The sequence below is a fragment of the Equus quagga genome, chromosome 6, assembly GCF_021613505.1.
Source record: "Equus quagga isolate Etosha38 chromosome 6, UCLA_HA_Equagga_1.0, whole genome shotgun sequence".
NCBI classification, from domain to species: domain Eukaryota; kingdom Metazoa; phylum Chordata; class Mammalia; order Perissodactyla; family Equidae; genus Equus; species Equus quagga.
In genome coordinates, this window is record NC_060272.1 from 133,908,004 (window position 1) to 133,930,359 (window position 22,356).

At 50.9% G+C, this 22,356-nt stretch overlaps 1 protein-coding gene across 1 annotated transcript in view; it reads left to right on the forward strand.

Moving 5' to 3' along the window:
• Positions 1–22,356, forward strand: part of LOC124241335 (SHC-transforming protein 3) — a 116,097-nt gene that overhangs the window by 60,753 nt on the left and 32,988 nt on the right. The window contains exons 3-6 of the mRNA XM_046665037.1: positions 10,744–10,807; positions 13,158–13,277; positions 16,474–16,527; positions 20,726–20,777. Of these exons, the coding sequence (XP_046520993.1) occupies positions 10,744–10,807; positions 13,158–13,277; positions 16,474–16,527; positions 20,726–20,777 (290 nt within the window). The remainder of the gene's footprint in view (positions 1–10,743; positions 10,808–13,157; positions 13,278–16,473; positions 16,528–20,725; positions 20,778–22,356) is intronic.

Sequence of the window (22,356 nt, forward strand, 5' to 3'; positions counted from 1 at the left end):
GTCTGGCTCACTAGAATTTTCCATAAGCCTGCACCAAGTCCAGTCACTCAGATCAAGACTTAGACCATTTCCGGGCCCCGGGAGGCCCTCCCCAGCCAGCGGACCCCACCGGTTCTTGACGGTCTCGTAAGTGGGGGGATACAGGGACCCCACGCCTGCCTTCTTCCTTTCCCTCGTCCTTGTGTCTGCTGACTCTGTTCGTGCCGTTGCCTGCCCCACCGGTCTGTTCTTTTTCACTCTGAGTTGTGCCCGGTGACTATGATACCACAAGGCCGCTGTGCACGCTCTGTCGCGTCTTCCGGGGAGCGTGCGCACATTCTCTTGGATATATGCTGTGGAGTGCGTTGGTGGGTCAAAGGGTAGGCCAAGCTTCTTGTTTCATTTAAAAATATTTTTTGTGACTATAAATTTTCCCTTAACTTCACTGAGGTCTGATTTACATAAATAAAATCCACCCATTTTAAGCGTACAGTTTGATGAACGTTGGCAATTACATAGCCATTTGATTACCACCACAGAGAAGATCTGGAACGTTCCTAGTCCTCCCTCTAAATTCCCTGTGCCTTTTGCAGTTGATAGCCATCCCCAAATCCGCCCCAGGCAACCGTCGTACTTTCTGGCACTATCATGTTGCCTCCTCTAGAATTTCACATAAACGGAATCGTACTCAATGAGGTCTTCTGTGTCTGCCTTCTTTCATTCAGCACAATGCTTTGTGGGTCACCCGTAGGGTCGTGTGTCATTGCTGATAAGGATGCAAAATGGCACAGCACTTTGGAAAACAGCTGGACAGTTTTTAATAAAGTTAAATATAAATTTACCATACCACCCAGGGATAAAAACATATGCCCACCATATGTCAGTGTCCGTAGCAGCAATTCCTAAGAGACCCGAGCTAGAAACAGCCCAGGCGTCAACCAGCCAGTGAACAGATGGACAGATGCTGTGTGTCCAGGCTGGAAGTACCACTCGGCAATAAAGAATGAATTACGGATGCATGTGCCAACACGGACTAATTTCTTGTTCTGTTTTTAAAATGTTATTTCTTTTTTAAAATTTAATTAAGACAATGGATGCTTATTGTAATGAATCAAACAATACAGAAGCAGAGAAAAAAAAGATAAAGTTTATTCCTGTTCCATTCACACCTACTTGAGGTGAGGTAACAGGTTATCACATCTTTTTTGCATTCATGCACACACACACACACACACACACAGAGGAGCTCCCCCTCTTTTTGTTAAAAATGGGAATTGTAGCACATCCATTACTCCATAACTTGCTTTCTCCATGAACAGATCCGTTGATTTGGGTCTAACTCCTTATTTTTATATAGCTGCAAATCATATGGCTCTCTGATAGCAGTCGACTGATCCCATTGTCGTCTTGTTTTGCTGGGCGAGGGCACAGACACACGCGGCCGCCGTCTTCCGCGCTGGAGCGCTGGTCTCCGTGGCCCCGCTCGGAGGGGCTGCAGGGCCACTTCTGAAGTTCACAGCATTACGAGGAATCTGTGGAAGCGGCCCTTTCTTCACAACTGTGCAGCACTGGGTCTTAATGTCATTGATTTGACCAGTGTTATGGTCAGGACCACATCGCTGTTGCTTTCCTTTGAGCTTTTTTGTACGAGAAAGGGCCTTTCTCCCCCATCTGCCGCTGGTTTCACCCCCTTAATGGATTACCTGTAACATCATTTGCCCATTTTTCTATTGGGGTCTTTATTTCTTACCAGTTCGTCGGAGCTTTTTGCACATTTTACTTGTGTTGGCAATATTCTGCAATACAATAAAATGGTTTTTATTAGAGGGCATCTATCAGAGGTTCCTTTACGACGCACTTCTCCTGTCTCAACCGTCTCCCTCACTGTGAAATTATACTAGCAGTTTTCTGTTATTTTGTTTCCTTTACTTTTTACATTTGGATTTTTATTTCACCTGTAATAAAATAGCCAACTGTCCGCAAACAGGAGTCCCCCACTGAGTTGAAATGCCACCTTGCCGTCCGTTAGGTTCCCTTGTGTGCGGGGCTGTTCCCAGGCGCTACCTCAGGCCCCGCCACATCTGTTTTCCTCCTGCCAGGACCCACGGCTCTGACCTTGGCGGATGTGGTCATGTTTCTGATCTGGTGGGAGATGTCACCTCTTGTTGGTCTTTCTTGTGGTTCTGAAAAATTTCTTCACAATTTTTGAACTTTCTCGTGCATTCTAACATCATATTGTTCAGCGCAAAAAGATTTCACTAGGATTACACTTATAATAGAATTAATTTAGTGTTTTGGGGAGATTCACATTTGATCATATTATTATGTCTTTGTGTCTGGGATGTGGCGTGACTTTCCATTTATCTGGATCTTGCTTTGTCTTTCAGTGACATTCTGTGCTTGTCCCCACGTGGGCTGTGTCCCCTTGCTACCCCTGCCCCGTGTCTTGCACAGTTTTGGCCTTGATATGTGTGGGGCTCCCCACCCTTCACCCTGACATTTCCATTTCCATGTGTTCACCACTATTAGGGGGAAGAGATGCTTGTTTCTCACCTCATTACAAAACCCTCATCTTAGTTCCTAATAGTTTTTCCCCCTCATGTCTCTTCCACAACGTAATCTCTGCCAGCGTTCATGACACTACTTATGTGGATTTCTTGCCTGTTTTCTTGATTCCCAGTCATGGGTCCTGTTCAAGGGCATCCCTCTGTCCCCTGTAGCTGCCCCCAGGCACCTCCTGATCCACTTGGTCCTGCCCTCCCTTCTCACCATTTCTGCATCTCTCCTTCCCTCCCCTTGCCCAAACCTCCCCAGCCTTCAAGGCCCCATGCACCTTGCCTGCTGGGGAAGACTTCTCCATCAGGGATGCAGAAACGGGGCAGGTGTGGCCTTGCCCACCCCGGGCTTGGAACCCCTCAACAGAGAGCCAGCCAAAACTGATGGGGCGTCAGTGTGCACTCAGGTGCGACTGCTGCCCCCCACCCCCATCCTGTGCTCGCAGGCCTGAGATCCAAGGCCTTTGCATGTCACATAACGTGGGTGTGGTCCTGCCTCCTCAGCACTCCACACAGTTGGTCTCAACTTCTCTGTCGGCCCTGAGCCTATTACCAGACCAAACGTGGGTCCCTCCTTGGGAGCTAAATCAAACTGCACCAGAAGTAGTTGTTTCACAAAGTAGAATTTTTATTTGCAGCATGCAGCAGAGGAAAAATGGAGACCATAGGGAATAATTTCACAAAGCTGTGGCCTCCCGAGCACAGGGAGGTGAGCATCTTTATTCGGGGTAGGGAATGAATGTTCAAGGGGGAACTTTCAGCATCGTGTGTAGAGATGGGCACAGACTGGCACGTGCATGGTTGGAAATCATGCTTCTACATACACTGCATGACCTAAACTTGTCTGCTTCACCCCTCCGCAAGGAGGGGGATCCATACTGTTAGTGAGTGCAAGTTATTTTAGTACAACCCTCTGCCCATCTGTGCAGCCGTCAGTCTTGTGGTTGCAGGCTGGGCTGGTCTGGGCCGTTTCAGAGCAGCTGGGTCCAGGGCAGTTGTCGCCTGGAGCTTCTTCCTGCAACACAGCTGGAAACCACGTAAGCTCAAGGCCCCAAGGTGTCAGATAAAGAAATGCTTGCGCCTTGCCGGAAGACGAGAGAATTAGGTCAAACACAGAGGTTAGAGTTTAGGCAGACAAGGAGGCGGGTTAGGGTCCCTGTCTAGTGACAAGCCCACTCAGCAGGGGCTGGCTCTTCTGCTTGTCGGTCCCCCTGCCCACAGGGTCTGGGCTGCTCTGTGCACATTCCACCCCCCAAGATGGATGGCTGGCCCAGGCCCACCCCAGCGCAGGGCTGGCTTCACATTCCTGGCCGACCTGCTTGGCCTCCCAGTGCCTCTGGAGGACAGTGAAGTAGACAGGAACATGATGCCTCCTCACCTGGGTCTTGTCAGCTAAGTGAGATGCTGTGTCCGCAGGTCCTGCCCTGATCCGGCCCGTCAGCGCTGGCTGCAGCCCATCACGTGTGTTTGTAGGATTGTGTGAGGACCCAACAATGTGCTTGCGTGGCTTTGATCACACGGCAAGAGTTTTGAACGTTCCCGTGAGAGGAGCTCCAGGGCTGTGCCCGGCATCGCCAGCAGCACTGGGCGGCCCGGCCCCCAGAGCAGTGCTGCCCTGGTCTTTGTGGGCTGTGGTGACAGGGCGAGATCCCACACCCGAGGCTGGGTGCCCAGGCCGGACAAGCGCCCTCATTCCCATGTGATGGTGGGGGTGCCTGCTTCCTCGCTCCTGGGGTGCTGATAGCAGTGGGGCCCCTGGGGCACCATGTGCATTGGATGGGTGAGAGGTCTGGCCTCCTGCCATGGCCCTAAGGAGACTCGGGCTGGGAAAGGCCTGGCCTTGAGCCCGAAGGATCTAATTCAGGTGTGGACTCTTCTGACGTGATGTCATTCTGGGAAAAGTTAAGTACCTCCTCTGAGCTTAATTCCTCTTGTCTTAGTTCATTTTTTCCCAGACAGGAAGGCTGGTGCCCACATCTCAGGGTGCTGGCTCAGGGAGATGCGGGGTGAGAGGACACTCAGCAGAGGCCAGCTGTCCCTCCCCTCGGGGTGCTGGCTGACCACGGCGTGTGTGAGTGTGTGCACATGAGTGTGAATGTGTGAGTGTGTGAGCTCCCCTCTTGAGCTCAGAGTCCTTGTTCTCGGGGAGCCTGCAGACGCCCCTCTGGGCCCCGAACCCCCGAGCTGTGCGGCCCTGCCCTGTGGACGAGGATGACCTTCACACACAGCAGCCGCCCACAGGTCACTCCGCAAGTTTACCCCCTGTCGTCTGATGTTCCCCTCAGCCCCCACTCGGCCCTCTTGCCCGTCCTCCTCTGCAACTTCAGTCAGAGGGACTTTTCTTCACAGTCCATGGAAGCTGACCAATACGGAGAGAAAGCCAGGCCTGAGGACGGAGAAGGACGCTCTCCGCCCAGGCAGCCTCTCACGACCAGACCTTGTCCGGTGACGGGAAAGGGAGCGCTGTCTTGTCTAATAACCACCGCTGGACTGTGTGCCTCCCCGCTCCTTCTCCGCAGGGACGCGGGGACCCCGTTCACGTCTGTGGAGGAGGCAGGCCGGCGTTTTCTCTCTTGCCTTGCAGGCGTGTTCTCACGGAAAGGCACTGTCCACAGGACTCCTGGGGGCTGCCTGGAGACCGGGACCCCTGGCCCTTTGTGGGCGTGCCTGGCGCTGACCTGCGCTCCTCCAGACTCGCCTCTGCTGGCTGTCAGCCGGCTCTTCCCCTCCCACACAGCCTGCATCTCAGTGTCCTCCCGGCCTTTTCCCACAGGGCCTGGCGATCCTCCTTCGGACTAATGACGTTGTAGCCCTCTCTGATATTGAACATATTTTTGAAGAAAACAGACCCATTGTGTCCGTGGAGTATTTCTGTCTGGGGGTTTGTACTTTGGCCTTGTCATGGTTCCGTGTGGCTCGTCTTCTGGAGTTAGTTTCTATACTACTCTGTGGTTGTCTAATTGTTAATAAAACGATGACAGCAGGAAGGACATTTTTGGACCAGCGATGTGGACCGCCGAGAGAGGGGACAGCGTGTGGAGCCACCGCTCTCCCTCTCTCCTCTGACGGCGAGGCTCCCTGGGGATCCTCCCCCCTGCCCCAGCAGCTGCCTGGAGGGTGGGAAGGGGAGCTGGCTGAGTCTGCCCCCAGGAGAAGGAAGGCGGGCCGGCTGATGGCCCCCAAGTTGCTGTGAGGCCGCGTGAGTTCCACTCCGGTCCCTCCCCCACGTGCCGCGTGATGTCGGCGGTGTTTGCCAGGATGCGTCTCAGAGTAACTCCACTTAGCTCCTCCTAACACGGAGGCCAGTGCTGGAGATGCTTGTGCTGAGGGGAGCTGCTCTCCTGCCTCAGGAATCGGGAATATGGTTTTGCCTCCTTGGGGAGAGAGCCTCTGGCGTTTGCTGTGCGCATTGACAACCATTTTCCTGTTACTTGTTTGGCTTTGTCGAAGTCTCCTAGATTGGAAAACAGGATAGTTAGTTTTAATTCTGGTTCTACCATTGACCTCCTGAAGTTTTGAGGGTTTGTGCGACACAGCCAAGAATGTCTGGAGCCACTGGATGCACGCACATGTGTCGGCGTGTGCGCACGGGTATGCGTGTGCACACGGAGCACGTGGAGGAGAGGAGCACGAGATATCATCCCCACAGCCCTTAACACAGTCTCTGCACATAAGGATAAAAATAAAACTGTTAATACATATCCAAAAATGGACCGTTCTGTAGCTTATGCTTACACATGAATCTACTTATTTTCCTATAATTTTCTAGAGACCATATGTTTCTTGGGACCATATGTCTGTAAATGAATCAGATTATGGTCAATGTGAATGTAGTGCCTGGAGCCAGAACAAGCTACCAGGACTTCATAGTTCTGTCTGTCTGTCTGTCTCTGTCTCTCCCTCTATGTATACATGTGTGTATATGCATATGTATGTAATTATGTGTATGTAATCATCTTTAGGATGAGTTCATGTGCCTCCACCAGTTAAAGCTCTTCTTCCAGTCCAGAAGCAAGATGCATACTTGCAGCTTTGACTTCAACACTGATGACAATCACATTGATGGTCGTTGTGCTTGCCCCGTGCCAGGCACCGTCGATGCTGAGAGGCTTTGTGGACGTACAGGTGGTCTTCTTTGATCCTTGGTGAATGCTGAGGAGTAGGTCTGATTGCTCCTCCCTCACACAGACTGAGCTCAGGTGGGCGCAGAATTTACCCAGGTGGCCCTAACGCCTGCCCTGTTAGGGCTGGGGATCCCCAGGAAGGAAGGAAGGCGTGTGTCTGTCCTCCCCAGGGCTGCAGGTGTAGGCACACGGGAGGCGGATCTGTAACCAAAGTCTTGAGGATGGATGGAGCCCACATCCCTATTTGGGAAAGTCAATGCGTGTCTTTGGGAGATGGGTCCAGACCTCCCTTCCATGGGTTTGAACCCGCGAAAGGCTGTGTGCAGCTGACTTCCACAGAGCAAAGGCTTGTGCCACCCGCCTGCTAGCCAGCCCGTCATCCTCTACCCAGAGTGCCCTATGTGACCTGGGCTCCTGGCAGTTTGCTGATTGGGTGATAAACAATAAACGATAAACAATAATCTGTACAGAAGAGGCAGGACACAAGAACAGGACTTTGAGCTTCTTGGGGCAGCACGTCGTAGGCAGGTAAGTGCACAGGGAACTGGCGGAAGGTAAGGGCTAGTAACAAGGCTTGTTGTGCAGATTCCTCTGGAGCGTCTCAGGGCTGGTCAGGGTCTTGGATTGTCTCCCATGATAAACTTCTGTCCTTCCTGGTGGAAAGCGGAGGCAGACGCCTTTACAAATTTATGTCCTGCTTTTAGGCAAATAGGGGAAGGGCAGAGAGCTTTTCTGGTATCTTCTTCTCTACTGTTTCTCACTTGCCTTCAGCTCAAAATAATCCTCATGTCAAAGTGGCCTATTTGTCATGCTCTGATCCCCTTCACCACGTGTCTCTCCTGTCTGTTTCTTCATGAAGTCAATCGCAATTTGCCGTTACAAGCGGTTGTCTGTTGCCCTCTCCCATGAGTGCAGAAATCACCCAGATGTCCTTGTTTCTACGGTTTTAGTCTGTAAAATGTGTGCACGTGTGTGGGGAGGTCAGGCGGGCAGCAATGTGATGGATGAGTAGGGAGAAAGATGGTGCTACGTGATTTCAAAGGATCCAGTTCTAAAATCGTATATTCCAACGAAAAAGCTATGAAATGTGAAGGTGCTGGCTGTAACGATGAGAAATTTATCCTGAATAGGGCAAGATGGTGAAGTCGTGAGGAAGTGAGGGCCAGCACTCAGGGCTGGCTTACTTTCAGATGACCGCAGAGGTGCCAAATATTCCATTTTCATATTAGCCGTGCTCTGAGGTCATCGTTTGGCATATTGAAATGGGGTTGTACTGAGCAGAATGTTAAGACGCAATCTCTATTATTAAAAACAGGGCAAAATTGCTACCTGAGACTCAAACTAGGATTAAATGGAATTACACAAAGCTAAATAATGATTGCTAAATGAACAAATTGAAGCCACACTGCTCATGAAAATGCGCTGTGCTAAATAGTAAGGGGGAACAATGAGAATTGTTACATTTGAAATTAGGCTTTGGAGTTAAAGGAAATTTCAGTCATCTAAATATTGCAATTATTATTATTATGTCACATTTCTATTTCAAACAGAAATGGATACCGACAGCCTGGTTGGAATGAGAATTCACACCCGCGTTATCATATGAACATTACAAACAGATTTATGTCAGTGATGAAGAAAAAGCATTTTTCTGAAAAGTAGCTTGATTTGGAAACCTCTTTGGGGATACTAAGGCTGGCTCACAGGGGGTTCCTAGGACTTTTCTTGAGTCCATGAGCTCTGAGAAATTTCTGGAATTTCTTGAATTTTCAAATCTTTTTTTGTGAGGAATATTCACCCTGAGCTAACATCCGTTACCAATCTTCCTCTTTTTCTTTTTCCTTCGCTTGAGGAAGATTAGCCCTGAGCTAACATCTGTGCCAGTCTTCCTCTATTTTGTATGTGGGATGCTGCCGCAGTGTGGCTTGATGAGTGGAGCTGGTCCCTGCCTGGGATCTGAGCTCGGGAACCTGGGCCGCTGAAGTGGAATGCATGGGACTGTAACCTCTTGGCCACAGGGCCGGCCCCCTAAATTTGCAAATTTTGAGGACAGAAGGTTGAGTCTCTGAATTTGCCCTGAGATGCCTGCATGCCTTGCTGGGGGAGGACTTATTTGATAAAATGGGTTTATTATTTGCAATGTTTTTGTCACAATCTCTCTCTCTCTTTTTTGGCTTATAAGCAGCAGAAGTTATTGCTTACAGTTTTGGAGGCCGGAAGTCTGAGATTGGTGTGCCAGCATGGCTGGGCGAGCCCTCTTAGGGAAGTGAAAAAATAGTTTAAGCACAATCTCATTCTCAATACTCATTTGCCGTTCCCAATCCCTCTCGCAGAAGTGGCACATGAGTAGGTTTGTGACTGGACAAGATCAGACATGATGGCGTAACCAATGATTACGTAGCTTAGACATTTGACATATCCTTTTGGAAAACTGCCACACAAGACTGATTTTTTTTATCTTCCATGACAGTGGATGGGAAAAGAAATAGGATGCTTATTAGGGTGTTTAAGGAATGGCTTACGGGAGACTGTCCACCGTGTCATGTCTTTCCAGCCTGCTGGGCCCCCAGAGATTCAGCTGCTTTGCTCAGCTAAATAGACCACTTTACATAACAAGCACGGTGCAGAGATGTGTTGAACTTTTTTTTAATTAAACGGGTCAAAGATAGATACTGAGGTTTATATAGTTCTCTAAAGAGACAGCTTGACCTTCTTCAATAAGGAATTTACTTCTAGGAAGTACTTTGATGATCATTTTGATAGAACCACGGTTGGACTATTATCGTAAAGTAAATGACTAGGCATAAACATCAAAAACATTTATTTCTTTTGCATAAACTTCTCCTGAGTCATGGGGATTCACAGTCTGCAGTTTTCTGGCATCTGAACTTTTGGAAGAGCCTCTCTTCCTCTGCTCTCTACAGCGAATTGAATGGCAAATGTGAAGCTTATCCTCACTGCCTCTCACCTAATTTGATGAGGCCATATTTCTCTTAAAAGCATTGCATTGTGTTGGTAATTATTTTTCTAGATGATGGAAAATAATTTCAAGATGTATGCGGCTGAGACAGCTTGTGGACTGTTTCTGGAGACCCCTTATCTTCCTTATTATTCCGCGTGTCTGCAGATCACTGTTTGATTATTTTTTCTATGTTCTCTTATTATTTTGTCCTTCCCCATGCGGGAGCTGGGGAGCCACCCAGCTCCTTTCTGGGCTCCTGACTCTGGAGCCACCTTCAGCTATCTCCTGTCATTTCCCACTGAGGCCAAGTCCCGAAGGTGAGCCATTTCCCTTCAAAGAGCCCGCCCCACTGTGTCCTCTGTGCCCCAGCCCGAGCCTCCAGCATCTGGACCAGGCCGGCCATCCCTGCCCTGGGGCTCTCCTGCCCCCTGCAGACCCATGGGTCAGCCCCTCCGCAGCTGGTCCTCCATTCCTCCCCCTCCATACCTGGGACACCCTTGCCTCCTTTCGGTGCCCAGTACGTCATAGCCACTCAACAAACATCTCTCTGTGGGACCATCCTGCACAGAACCTCGTTTCGGGCTCATGTGTACGCCCCTGGGGCTCCTCTCCTCCTCCTTCACCCTCTTGATTTTATGATATTTACTAACTGCAGGAGCTGGGACTAACACTCAGATGACCAAATTTCTCTTAATTACATCCTGACTCCCTTCAGAAGGATCCTCGTCGATAGCAGGCTTGGTTAGGCTTGGCCTTGTGCCATGACCATGGCCACGAAGACAACCTCCAGAACACCATATTTCAGGGTGTGGATTTTCTGAAATGGAATCCTAACTGAACGTGAAAACAACGAGTGTTGCCTTGATACATATCACACCGTCAGGATACAACCCCAGCCGCAGAAAGAACTAGGCTCTGCCAGTCCCGTCCAAGGGTTAGGAGGGTTCATACTTTCTTAGTTTCGTTTTCTAGAGAAGAAATCGGATGCAGCCTGAACTGGCACGTCTGCATTCTGTGCTGAAATGACGGTGGTTCTTTTCCCTGGGACGTGCACGTGGGGAGTCCCCGAGTTAAGTTGTCCTGACTGACGTGACCAAATGGTGCCTCTTCCTGTCCTCTTCAGGGAAGCCATCAGCCGCGTTTGCGAAGCCGTCCCTGGCACCAAGGGAGCCTTCAGGAAGAGAAAGGTAGGTCCTCTCGGCTCTCGGCTCGCTGCGTCTCCTCCACTTCTCCACTCCTCTGTCACCTCCCAGCATCTTCCATCCCATGACTGTTCAGTTTCCTTGCTCCGGGGCCTGGCTCTCATCCCTTTCTTTTTCTTTTGCTGGGGGAACCAAAAGAGGACAACTCGCATTGGCTCCTGTCACTTTCAAAAACAGAAAGAGCTTAGATTCCCTCCCTCTGCCACGTGGTTGACAGAACAGTTAGCTCTTGCTGTCCACCCAAAGAGACCCCTGGTTAGTCACCGTGGGCCTGAACCCAAAGACGACGATAGTGACAAACACGTCAACAGGGCTGGGCGTTCTCCTAAGCCTTGTGGACGCTAACTCGCTCCATCAGAGCATCTCTCCCTGGTAGACACCCCCATGGGGTGCTGGTCACAGTCGAACAACCGGCTCTTGGGGGTGGGGGCAGGGGACTGGGAGACACCAGATTTGTGGTATTTGCCAGTTTCTGTGGCACAAATACTTCCGCCAGGGCCGACTCCAGGCTCTAACGTGATGCCCCTAAAACGAGGTGGGGAAGGCTGTGCGGCAGCACGTGGCTGTGTAGCACGTCCAGGTACCACAGATGCAACGAGCCTGAACAACGCAGACAATAGCTAACGTAGCAAAAATTAGGAAGGGGTGAGTTTTGAGTATTTACTATTGGTTTTTAAATATAATTTATTTAATTGTAAGTTTACGTAATTTTTAATAGTAGCTGTTTTTAACGGCCAGCTCATAAAATTCCTAAAAACTTAATAGTTGTCCCTTATGAGCTGGTGCCAGCCAGCTCCGGAACACTGTTGGGTATCCCCCCATTTTACAGATGATAAAAACTGAGGCACAGAGATGAGAACCCCCAATGTGAGGAGGTGAGGGGGCTGAGCTCCAGCCCAGACGCCTGGCTCCAGGGCCTGCCATTCAGCCCACGTACTTGACCTTTCTGTCCTGGAGGTGGTTGGACCAGAAGGAAAAAAAAGCAGGTTAAGAGAAAGCTCAGAAAACTCTTCATTCGAGTGTCTAGTAAACACATCACCGAACCCCCACGCTCAGGCTCTTCTAAGCCTGGACCACCGGTGGGGGAGCATCCCTCTGGGTCCCCCAGTCTGTCCTGAGGCTGAGGTTAGGAGCAGGGTTGGGCTTGTCTCTGCGGCTCCCAGGGCTGCCCGTCGATTCTGTCTTCGTAGCTTGGGGACGTTCATGAACCCGCAGGGCAACTGGGTTTCAGGCAGAGAACTCTGGGTGAAGGCGCAGGTGTGAGGCCCATGGTCTGGTCGGCCCTCAGGGGACACAGGGAACCAATAAGGCTCCAGATTCTTGAATACAGGGTGGGGGCAGGTCTCTGAGAACAGAGACAGCGAACCTCCTCTTTCAGAGCCAAGTGGAACCCGACCAGCAAGTTTTGGGGTACCCTCACGGTTAGTCCTCCTGGTGAAGGTGGTGGAAACAATGCCGATTTCTGGGCTCCACCCCAGGTGCACGTCATCAGAATTTCCTGGGGAGTAGGCATCTCTATTTTTAAATAGCTCAGGCAGGACATTCAAAAACAGCACATGTCTGTTAAGAGATGGTGTTGATTGACGTATCACAAGGTGCATGTTCTCATCTGAGGCGGAGGGACAGCAATGGACAGAGGGAGACAGGTGTTGGCAGTGCCCATCCAGGTCCTCGGGGAGAAGGTGCCTGGCTGGAAAAGGCAGCCCATTGGTATCTGGACCAAGGACATTTCTGGGGCTGATGGATGCACCAGTTAGAGCCGAACCGAGTCTGTCCATCCTTGTGCTGGCTCCAGGCCCGTCGGATTCTAATTGGACCATCCACATGAACACTGACCTGGGAGGATGTTCCGCCAAAGGGTTTGTGTTCCATCCCTTCATCAATGAGCATTCTCATGGCTCTGTGGGGTTGCTCCCCAGCCCTGTGAGCTGGTCCATTTTCGTGTGGCCCTGAGCAGTTTGATTCTTGGTGGGTTGAAACCCGTTTCTGAGTCTGCAGAGCTGTGGACCCTGACCTGCGGCACCTTCCCCAGGTTTACGAGCGACCCCATGAGACACAGCCCACCATGAGCTGCCTGGAACACGGACACCTCTGACTTTCCCTCGAGGGGGCTCATCTCGGTGTGCGCATATTAGCTGTTTTACAGTTTGCATATTGTGTATTCTAGAATTTGTGTGTTGGTGTCGGGTCCCACCGCCAAGCTCATTCCTGGCACAATTGTCTTCACATGTTTAATGCGGGGAGAATGCAGAGGTTTGGGTTGTGGCCTGCAGAGAGGCCCCAACAGTGTGGCCCCAGAGAATGGAAAGCTAACTTAACACGGCTTATTTCACAGCCTCCGAGCAAAGTGCTCTCCAGCATCCTGGGCAAGAGCAACCTCCAGTTTGCAGGAATGAGCATCTCTCTGACCATCTCCACCGCCAGCCTCAACCTGCGGACGCCCGACTCGAAGCAGGTCTGTAGGCGCTTGGCCCCTGCCCTGCCCAGAGCCCCCCACATGACGGCTGTTCCAGGCTGCCCGCTTCCAGCTTGTCCCCGTGGAGTGCATTTGTGTAAAATCCTCACTTGGCTATAAACTTTGGCCACTTCCAAGGGTCGCCAACCGAATGATAGATGGAATTGGTGCTCCTTAATTCTGCTATAAATTACCTTTTTTTTTTGAGGATAATGCATGAAGTCATTGGTTTACTTGCAATGTAAAAAGAGGCGTACGCACGTGCAGAAGTCTCCTCGTAATGTTCTGGCCTTTATTTTGTTTTCTTTTATGCCATATTTCATTAGTTCCACAGCCCACATCTTATTTTCACGTTCTGTCGTCTTTGAAATGGACGGCACGTCATGGTTTAACGGACAGTGTTTTTTCTTTCTTAGCGGGTCATTATTTTGGAGCCTCCCACAGCTGGTAGTGTCGTAGGGTCGATGCAACGTGATGGATCTGTGGCATGTCCAGTGTGGGAAGAGTTCCTTGCTGACCGAGGTGGTCAGTGACAACATTTACTGAGGCTAATTCTGTTTAGGATGGTTTGGTTCCTCTGCAGTGTCTGTCTTTTAGGTTTCTCTGATCGTTAGTACCTTCAGCTGGAAAAATGGGTATAAGAGTAGCTGTCCTGTGTACCAGCAGGGCCGTTCTGAGAGCTGAGGGAGGTGAAAATGCTCATAAACCACAAAGGGACTGTGGAGTGTAAACTTCCTTCGCCCGCCCTGCTCAGCCTGGGGCTGAGACTTCCTGCACCTGAGCTGGGATTCCGATGTGTCTACTCAGGAAAGATGGCAATCCACAGACCTCTGAACGACACCCTTTCTGACTCTGGCAGTGTGTTCCCGGCTTTGCCCAGGGGTACCTTCTTGTTGCTGTAGATGTTCATGGTTATTGATTTCCATATTCCCAGGTAAGCAAGCAGCATCCTCAGCTTCATTTCTTCCTCCGTCCCCTCCGGAGCTGTTGAATCAATTCTGGATCCAGTGTAGACACAAGAGGCAATGTCCCGCCTTTATTGTGACATACCGGATGCCACTTCCCACCACATTCCTTCGTCCTCACTCGACTGAAGGATAATCCCTGTATTTCTCGTTGGCCCTTCTAAGGGATGGGTTAAGCAGTCATTTAGGTGGTGGATGAAGGATGCTCGACAGGCTTAGCCTCTGCTGGAGCCGTCTGGAGCCTGAGCCCCCTGGCGGCTTGGGTTGTACAGGCCCATGCCCCCGCAAGGGAGCTAACAGAGCTGGGCCCCTCAACTCTGTGCTCACACGTGCGTATCCGTTCTTGTCCAGTGTGACTTTGCACCTTTCATTTCTAGGAATCCTCACACTGTAGCCCCCAATTCTATGGAATATATCTCCTAATTCCACACCTTAAAAAAAAAAAGGAGAAGCCGATTCAGAAAGAGTGGAAAGGGTGAGACACCAGATTGGCTGTCTCCATCCTGGGCTTTGGGGCTGACTGGGTGTGTCCAGGTCTCATCGTCCTGCCCTTGGTTTGAGGGGATGGGAGTGAGGGCTGAGCTCAGGGGCACTGGGGAGGCCAGCTCGGACGACACGAGCACAGTCTGAGGAGGATTTGGCGGGAGTCTGGCTGAGCTTGGGGCCTGGCTGTTGCAAATGAGGACCAAGCCCTCCTGGATACTCCCTTCCCAACGAAGAGAGAGCAGAACGACAGCGCCCATGTCCCTCTGCAGAGCTCTCAAGGAGAAGGAACGAAATACAGCACCCTCAGAGCAAAGGCACATGCTCTCACTTAATCAGCTCTGATTTCTTACTCCCCTTTGCAATGTCTGTCTTACCAGAAAGCCTGAAATACGGTCACACAGTAGTGGTCACGCATCGTGTTGACCAAATCGGATTCCTGTTTTTCCGCAAATCTTAGTGTCCACTTTCATTTCCAAATGCCAGTTTTAAAGCTGCTTTTAAGCAAAAATTAAATAAGCACAAAATCCAATGAGTGAAAATGAACAGCTTTCGAAGCCACAGTTCACTGTCATTTGGGGGTGCCACGTCCTCATCGGTTTCTGGGAGCCTGCTACCCCGCAGAGAAGCAGGATTCCAGAGGGCGGCGGCTGGAGAGCAGCTGCTCGAGGCCGCGGAGCCGGGCCCACTGTTGTCGTTCATTTGTATGCTCGGGTTTTTCTGGATCCCGAGGATTTTCTCAAGTGCCAACAACTGAAGTAGGCATTTAAAAATACCTTATTTTATCTTATAATTCAGTTATAGCTTTGCTTCGACTTCTAGAGGAGCAGGGATGGAAAAATCCCTCGGCTGGTAGGTATGGCTCTGCAGATGCTGACAGCCGGCCGGCGAGGGCCCGAGGGCTGTGCAGACAGAAACCCAGTTGTGTTGGGATGGAGACGAGAGCGCTCTCCCCACCCCCGGAAATTTGCTCCAATGTCCTCACATTCTCTTTAAAAAGATAAAAATAGCATAGAAGACTTATGTAGCTCTTTAAATTTAGGGCAGCTTCTAATTTACTCAGCGTCTACTGAGCTCCACTGTACGCGGCAGTTTAGAACGCTAATGGAAATTTCCCATTTTAAAATTAGCTTGGAACGTCCTCGCTGGTTTTTAAATTGATAAATTACAAGAGTGCCTGAGGTGGCAGCGATTTTGAATGTTGAATGGAGGTTTTCTAGTCTATGTGACCCTGACAGGAATGGAGTGACGTGGGGACGGCCCCTCTTGCCTCCACTCTGGCTGCGGGGTCTGGATTAAAGACTTCTCGTGGCTTTGGCAACCGAAGCTGCACAGATGAAATGTTTTGGGGTGTGGGGGAGACGTTTTCCTTCTCCAAGAGGCATGGTTGTGAAGGCCCCTTGTGTTCGGTCCCAGCTCTGCGTGTTACTAGCTGTAGTGCTTTGAACAAGCCACTTGGCTCCTCGTGGCCTCAGGCTCCCCATCTGTAGGACGGGGTTACAGTAGTGCCCACATCCCTGGGCTGCTGTGAGGCCTCAGCGACCTCATTCTGGCAAAGCAGCTGGATGAGCGGCTGGCATGTGGCAAAAGGTGTTATTACTTTTATAATTGTTATTTTCACTGGGTACCAATTTTACCAATTTTCAGGAGAATTTGTTGATTCGTGTTGCCTGCCAACAAACAGTTGGTTTTCCGAGACCTGGGAAGGGTAGTAACGGCACGTCTTGTTTCTTGTTTCGGGCCCGCAGATCATAGCGAACCACCACATGCAGTCCATCTCCTTTGCCTCGGGGGGAGACCCGGTAAGTGCCCTTGGCGTTGCTTTCTCCTGCTCTGCTCAGGGATGCTCCACTGGCGTGCCTCCCAGGACACCATAAAGTTCACTGTGATGCCAACCGTTTTCTCCTGGTTTCATAAGCGCTTTTTGACTGCCCTTTTTTTAGGGGTAACCCAGGACAAGGACCTACTGTTAATTTTCATTTCATTAGCCGAAAGCTGTCAGGAATGCTGGAAGCATTGGCCTTCTCAAGGCGTTGTGAAATAGCTCCCGAGTCTTCCAGAGTGGAGGGGTGCTCTGTCTCGTGACTCTGCACGCTCTCCTCTGTTCCTGTTTTCCTAGTGGACCCCTGCTGAGGTCCTCCGTTTCTGTATTTTAAGTCTGCTGCAAGGCTATGAATTTACTTAGTCTGGTTTATTCATAAATATTTGAAACTGGCATTTTTCTCTCCAAATGTAACACTGTAGGCTTGTAATGGTTTGTTTTGCCCACAGGAAAGGAGTTGCAGAGAGAGAGAGTAGAGAATAGAATGAGAGCATTCTCTTCTTGCATGGCTCCTTTTGTGACGAGGGCGGACCCGCATGGGAACTCGCTCCCCAAGTCTGGTCAGGAATGCTCTGATACTATGTCAGGGCTGGTTTCAGGGTCACGAGAGGTGGGGCACAGGGCCACACCCACACACTCACTGCTGTCCCCTGCTGAGAGCCCGGCCCTTTGCAGGGCAGGGGGTGCAAGGGAGGCGGGGACAACATGCCATCAGCCCTGTCCTGCATTGATGGGGACAAAAGGCTCCTCCAGGACTGTCATCACATTATTTTTCACTGGTCTGGGTAAAATTTTCACCAGTCTAGGGAAACATTTGAAAATCAGGGCAAGAGAGTGAGTTTTTCTTGGAGCTAAATATACTCAATTAAAAAAATTATTCTATGTCCTGAGAAGGTGTCCTTTTGCTGTTAAGTAGCCTTTTTATAATAAGAGGATGATGGTTTATGGGTGGGTTTCTGTTCTTGTTGTGGTCTTCCATAATCAAGCCTTCTGCGGGACGTTTCTGGAGGTCATGTCTGGACAGCCGTGCATCCTGGCCCTGATCTGTGCTGCTCCCGCACGCACGTCTCTACTCTCCCTTTGCCTGTATCTGTGTCGGGCTCCACTTAATTTGCAGTGACTGTCTACTTGCCTGCCCAGCGTGACGCTTGGAACCATAGCTTCCTAAATTTGGAAGGTAACCCAGCCTGAAAGAGAAGAGGGAGAGAGACTGCACCCCTGCACCAAGAGCTCCTTTCAGAAACTCGTCTCAGACCTCACCGTCATGAGGACATTAGGAGTGGAGATAAAAAGACCTAGAAAACAGGAAGCCAGATACTTGGCTTGTGTTAAGATTATTTTATTCTCCAGGATGCACACAGCTCTGTGAACTGTCTTCAAATTTCCCCATCATTGAAAAAAAACAGAGAAAGCATTTGGTCATTCAGTGACCCTTAAAGTAATTCATAACCTTTTATGTTTTTCTGATTTTTTCTGATACAGACAATGTCCTGATACCAGGGGACACTTTCCATTTTAACCAATCCACGGCCTATGGCATTGTGTGTGAGTTCCCATTCCAAATGTGTTTGTAACCGTTACAATTGGTAGATGTTTTAAATAAAACCAACAATTTTAGGCTCTATTCCTTCTTATGCTGCCAAGTGTGTATCTACTTATCGCTTTGTGCCTCCGTTTACCTAGTAAGAAAATGGTATTTTGAAATGTCAAATAAAATAGACTGGAAAACACTGTTAATTTCTCAAAAAAAAAACAAGGCACACTATAATTATAATCTACTATTGTTAGCAGCATTAAAAGGCTACCAAAAGAATGCCAGGATAACGGTCAGACTCGGGAACTCTTGGGAAGTGAGAACAGAGATGGGCTCAACACAGAGCAGGTGCTTGGCAGCCCAGCTTTGGAAGTCAGTGAGCTCCCTGAGAGATATCGAGCACACTGTTCCGAACAGCAGTCCACTCCCCACGTGCTGGAAAAGGATCAATACCGGGCTCAGAAGAGCTCCGTCCTGGCTTGACCATCGACCGTCTGAGCGACAGGGACACATCACATCTCTTTCCCTACCTTCCTTCCTCGGCTTTGAGCCAGAGCAGAGCTTCTCAGGCTGGAGTAAGAATTTAAAAAGAAGGATTTCCTTGTATATGTCACTAGTGTCCACTCAAATTAATTTGTTTATCCAAATGTGTACAAAAATAAATATAGATTCTTTATGTTTATACTTTTTATTCAACGGTAAACCCCTATCACATTTGGAAGTCAGATAATGATAAACACAGTAAAGCCAACAGCATTCAAAGTAATGTTAATTTACCGTGATGGATAAAGTTCTGAAACTCTCTATCCGCTCCCAGTGTGGCTCCAGAACGGGCCGCCACGGCGCGTTCCGAATCTCGCAGGCGGTATCTCTCCACCACCGTGGGCGCCAGAGGACTCAGTCCTTCCACTAATTTCTTCTATTCAAGCAAACACTTCAGTCATACGGCACAGTGTACAAATGCGACATTAATTTGCTTCAAGCAGGGCAAAGGCATCTACTCTGACTGTCCTTTTCTAAGGCTTTAAAAACCAGGCGGCTGTAATGTTGGAAGCCCAATGCAGATCTTGGCACTGAGATGACAGGCAGAACTTGATGACACAGTGATCATTCAGACGATCCTGATATTCTTGTATTAATTTTTAAGATGATCATGGAAATAAGAACACAAAGTTAAAAAGAAATTCTTATGTCATCTCAAACACTGGAGAATATACCTGCCCAAGCGTAGGGTTCCAGGGATCTTGGTTTGGGAAACACCAGTGCTCCCTAAGGACCCTCCTGACACTGACTTCTCCTGAATCCTGGAAGAGTGGCTATGATTACAAGCTACAATCCTTACTTTGGCCAATAGCTTCGTAGTCTGACCAGAGCTTCCTTGGCGGAAATGACAGGAATCCAGGTGACTGGTTTCACTGTCTCCCACTCCCTTTCCTGGGTCAGCCTGTGACTATACTGATGGGTAGTGGCCTGAGCAGGAGGAGGAAGCGGCTAGGACGGGCTGCAGGCTGGACAGTGACCCCAGGGTGGCAGCGTGTTGTTTCAGCAGCGGCTGGAAGGCTCTCCCTGCCTGGCCTGCTCTTAGCGGGTCCAGGTGACTTCCGAGCCAGTGCGGCCTGCAGTGGGCGCTCGTAGCGGGTGCACGCCCACCCACACTCACCTTCAACTCCTCCCCTCTCTCGCCGGAGGGTTTTCTGGAGCACTTCAGAGAGAGCGGGGCCGTCTCCACCGCCCTTGGAGAGCAACAGTGAAGGAGCGACGACAGAGCCTCACGGATGCCGAAGCAGCGGGCGCGAAGCCGTAGCCTGGAGCCTCCGACGCAGCAGCATTTGGGAAACCTGTGACAACAGGGCAGGCCTGTCCCAGCTGCCCCCCGAGACTACTTTGAGTGTCGAAAATGTCAAGTTAGCAGGGAAGTCCTTTCCGCTCTCAAGAACTGAGTGCCTTTGACCTTTTAGTGTGTAGCCATCCTTTGGACATCCACTTCTGACTTTCTCACAGTGTGGCCGCCAGCCCACCAGCAGCACCTCCTGGGAACTTGTCAGAAACGCACATGTGGGGCCCTACTCAGACCCATCCAATCCATGACCCCGGGCTGGGGCTCAGCCGTCCGTGTTTTAGCAAGCCCTGTGGGGGTCCTGACACCAGCTCAGGTTTGAAGACCGCTGTTGTAGACGGCCGACGGCACTGGTTCTCAACCTGGGTTCATGTTAGGATCATCGGAGGTGCTTTTGAAAATCCCTGATGCCTGGGCCTCACACTCAATCCAGTTGAATCAGAGCATCTGGGAGCCGGGACTCAGGCGTCAGCATTGTTAGAGCTCCTGGGGTGACCCAGCATGCGGGGAGCAGGTGCCCTTTGCATCCTGGCTGCTCAGAGTGTGGGCGAGGAGGGGCAGCATCAGCACCACATGTAAGCTGGCTGCCAAGGCAGAGCTGCGGGCCCTGCGCGGATCTGCCGAGTCAGAATCTGCGTTTCACAAGATGCCTGTGCTTGCTGCCCACGGCACAGGCTGAGAAGTGCCGTCTTCCTGGCTGTGGTCTGGGCGGCGTCTGGTTACTGAGCTGCTGTGTGCGCTGTGTGTCTGGCTGTGCCGTCTCTGGCTTGTGACGAGTAATGTGGATGTCTCGTTTTCCTTTGACAGGACACAACAGACTACGTCGCGTACGTGGCTAAGGACCCTGTCAATCGCAGAGGTGAGCAACGCCTGATCCTTGCAATGTGTCACTTGTATCCAGTGGACAGAGCACTGGCTGTTAAATGTCCCTCATGCTCTCTGCCTCCTGCATCAAAATGAACAGGTCCCTTCTGACAGTCGAGGATAATCGAGGCTTGTGGGCATTGAGTCGGCAGCACACTGGGCCGGGTCAGGAGACGCTGGATGTCTGTGAGCTTCAAGCACACACCTGTGTCCAGACAGCTATAGCAGGTGCACGTGGCTGCACACTGCCGCTCTCACTCCCCCCAAAGGTGGCCTCGGCGACACACAGAAGACTCCACAGCCCGCCCGCCTTCCTGCCCGGCCCCAGCTCTGTGTGCATCCACTGCCCACTAAGCCACCCCGAGATGCCACCACTGCCCTGCCCAGCCCTGAAGGCCAGTGTCCAAGCTCAGGGGCTGTCCCCTGACAGCCCGCAAAGGTGCGAGGGCCTCAGACGGGGCCGGGCGGGGGATCCGAGGCATTCAGGCACTTTCCATCCTCCTGGGCCCTTACTCTGAGACCCTCCCTCCACACCCACTACCTGGTTTCTTTTGTCACTGATAAGCCAAAGCCCCACCCACTGGGTGCTGACAAGCCTGGTGGGTGGGCCGACCAGGGTGCAGTGCCCTTGAACACCAGCCAGCCACCATGCACTGTGCAACTGCAGGTTAGTCTTGACAGAAGTGACCCGTGGGGTTCATAACAACACAAGACAGCACTTTCCTCCACTACCATCGGCTTCTCTGCACCAGCCCCCTACCCTCCGCCCCAGGTACCAGCTATTAAGATTTTCTAGTGTGCTTTGCAGAACTTTTTCATCCACATACATACACATCTTCTCTTCCCCTTTTAAAATTTCCATACAGGTGAGATCTTAGCATTCTGTGTGCTCCCCACCCCCCAACACTGTGTCTTGGATGTGTCTTCAAGACAGCCTGTGGGGTACAGCTTCACTGATCCGTGACATGGCTTGGTGTGATGACATGGGTCCCAGGTCCACCGGCCCCAGGGGCCCTGCGTACAGACCCCTGCTTCTTTCCCACGATGTCACGGGGCTGTCCTAAAGATGTGGGGATGTGGGGTTCTGTGGTTAACATGTCAACAGACTTTGCATTGCTGCCCAGTCTGGCGGTAAAACCTTGTGTCCCCCTGAGAGGGTGTGAGGGAGATTTTCCACCAGGCTTTTGCCGCCCTAGCTAGTGAGCTGGGGGACTGTCTGTCCTTCCTTTCAGCTGAAGGTCACACAATCCTACAGAGAATGTCACTGTGATCCCAGGTGCACTGGGGTGGTCAGGGATTCCCCAGGTGAGGTGTTCTGATACAGATAACACCCCCTTTGTAACTGTCACAGTGTCACTCCTGAAGCCGAGGTGAGTGCCCACGAAGTTCCAAGGGTAGATGAGAAGAGAGCACAAAGCATCCGCTACTCTCCTTCACCACCCACGGGACCCAGGGGAGCTCAGTCCCGCTCCGTCCCCATCTCCTTTCCTACCATCTCCCCCTGCCCTCCAGCTCCACTGACCCCCGGCTCTGCCTTCAATCTGCCAAGTAAGCACCTGCCTCAGGGCTTTTGC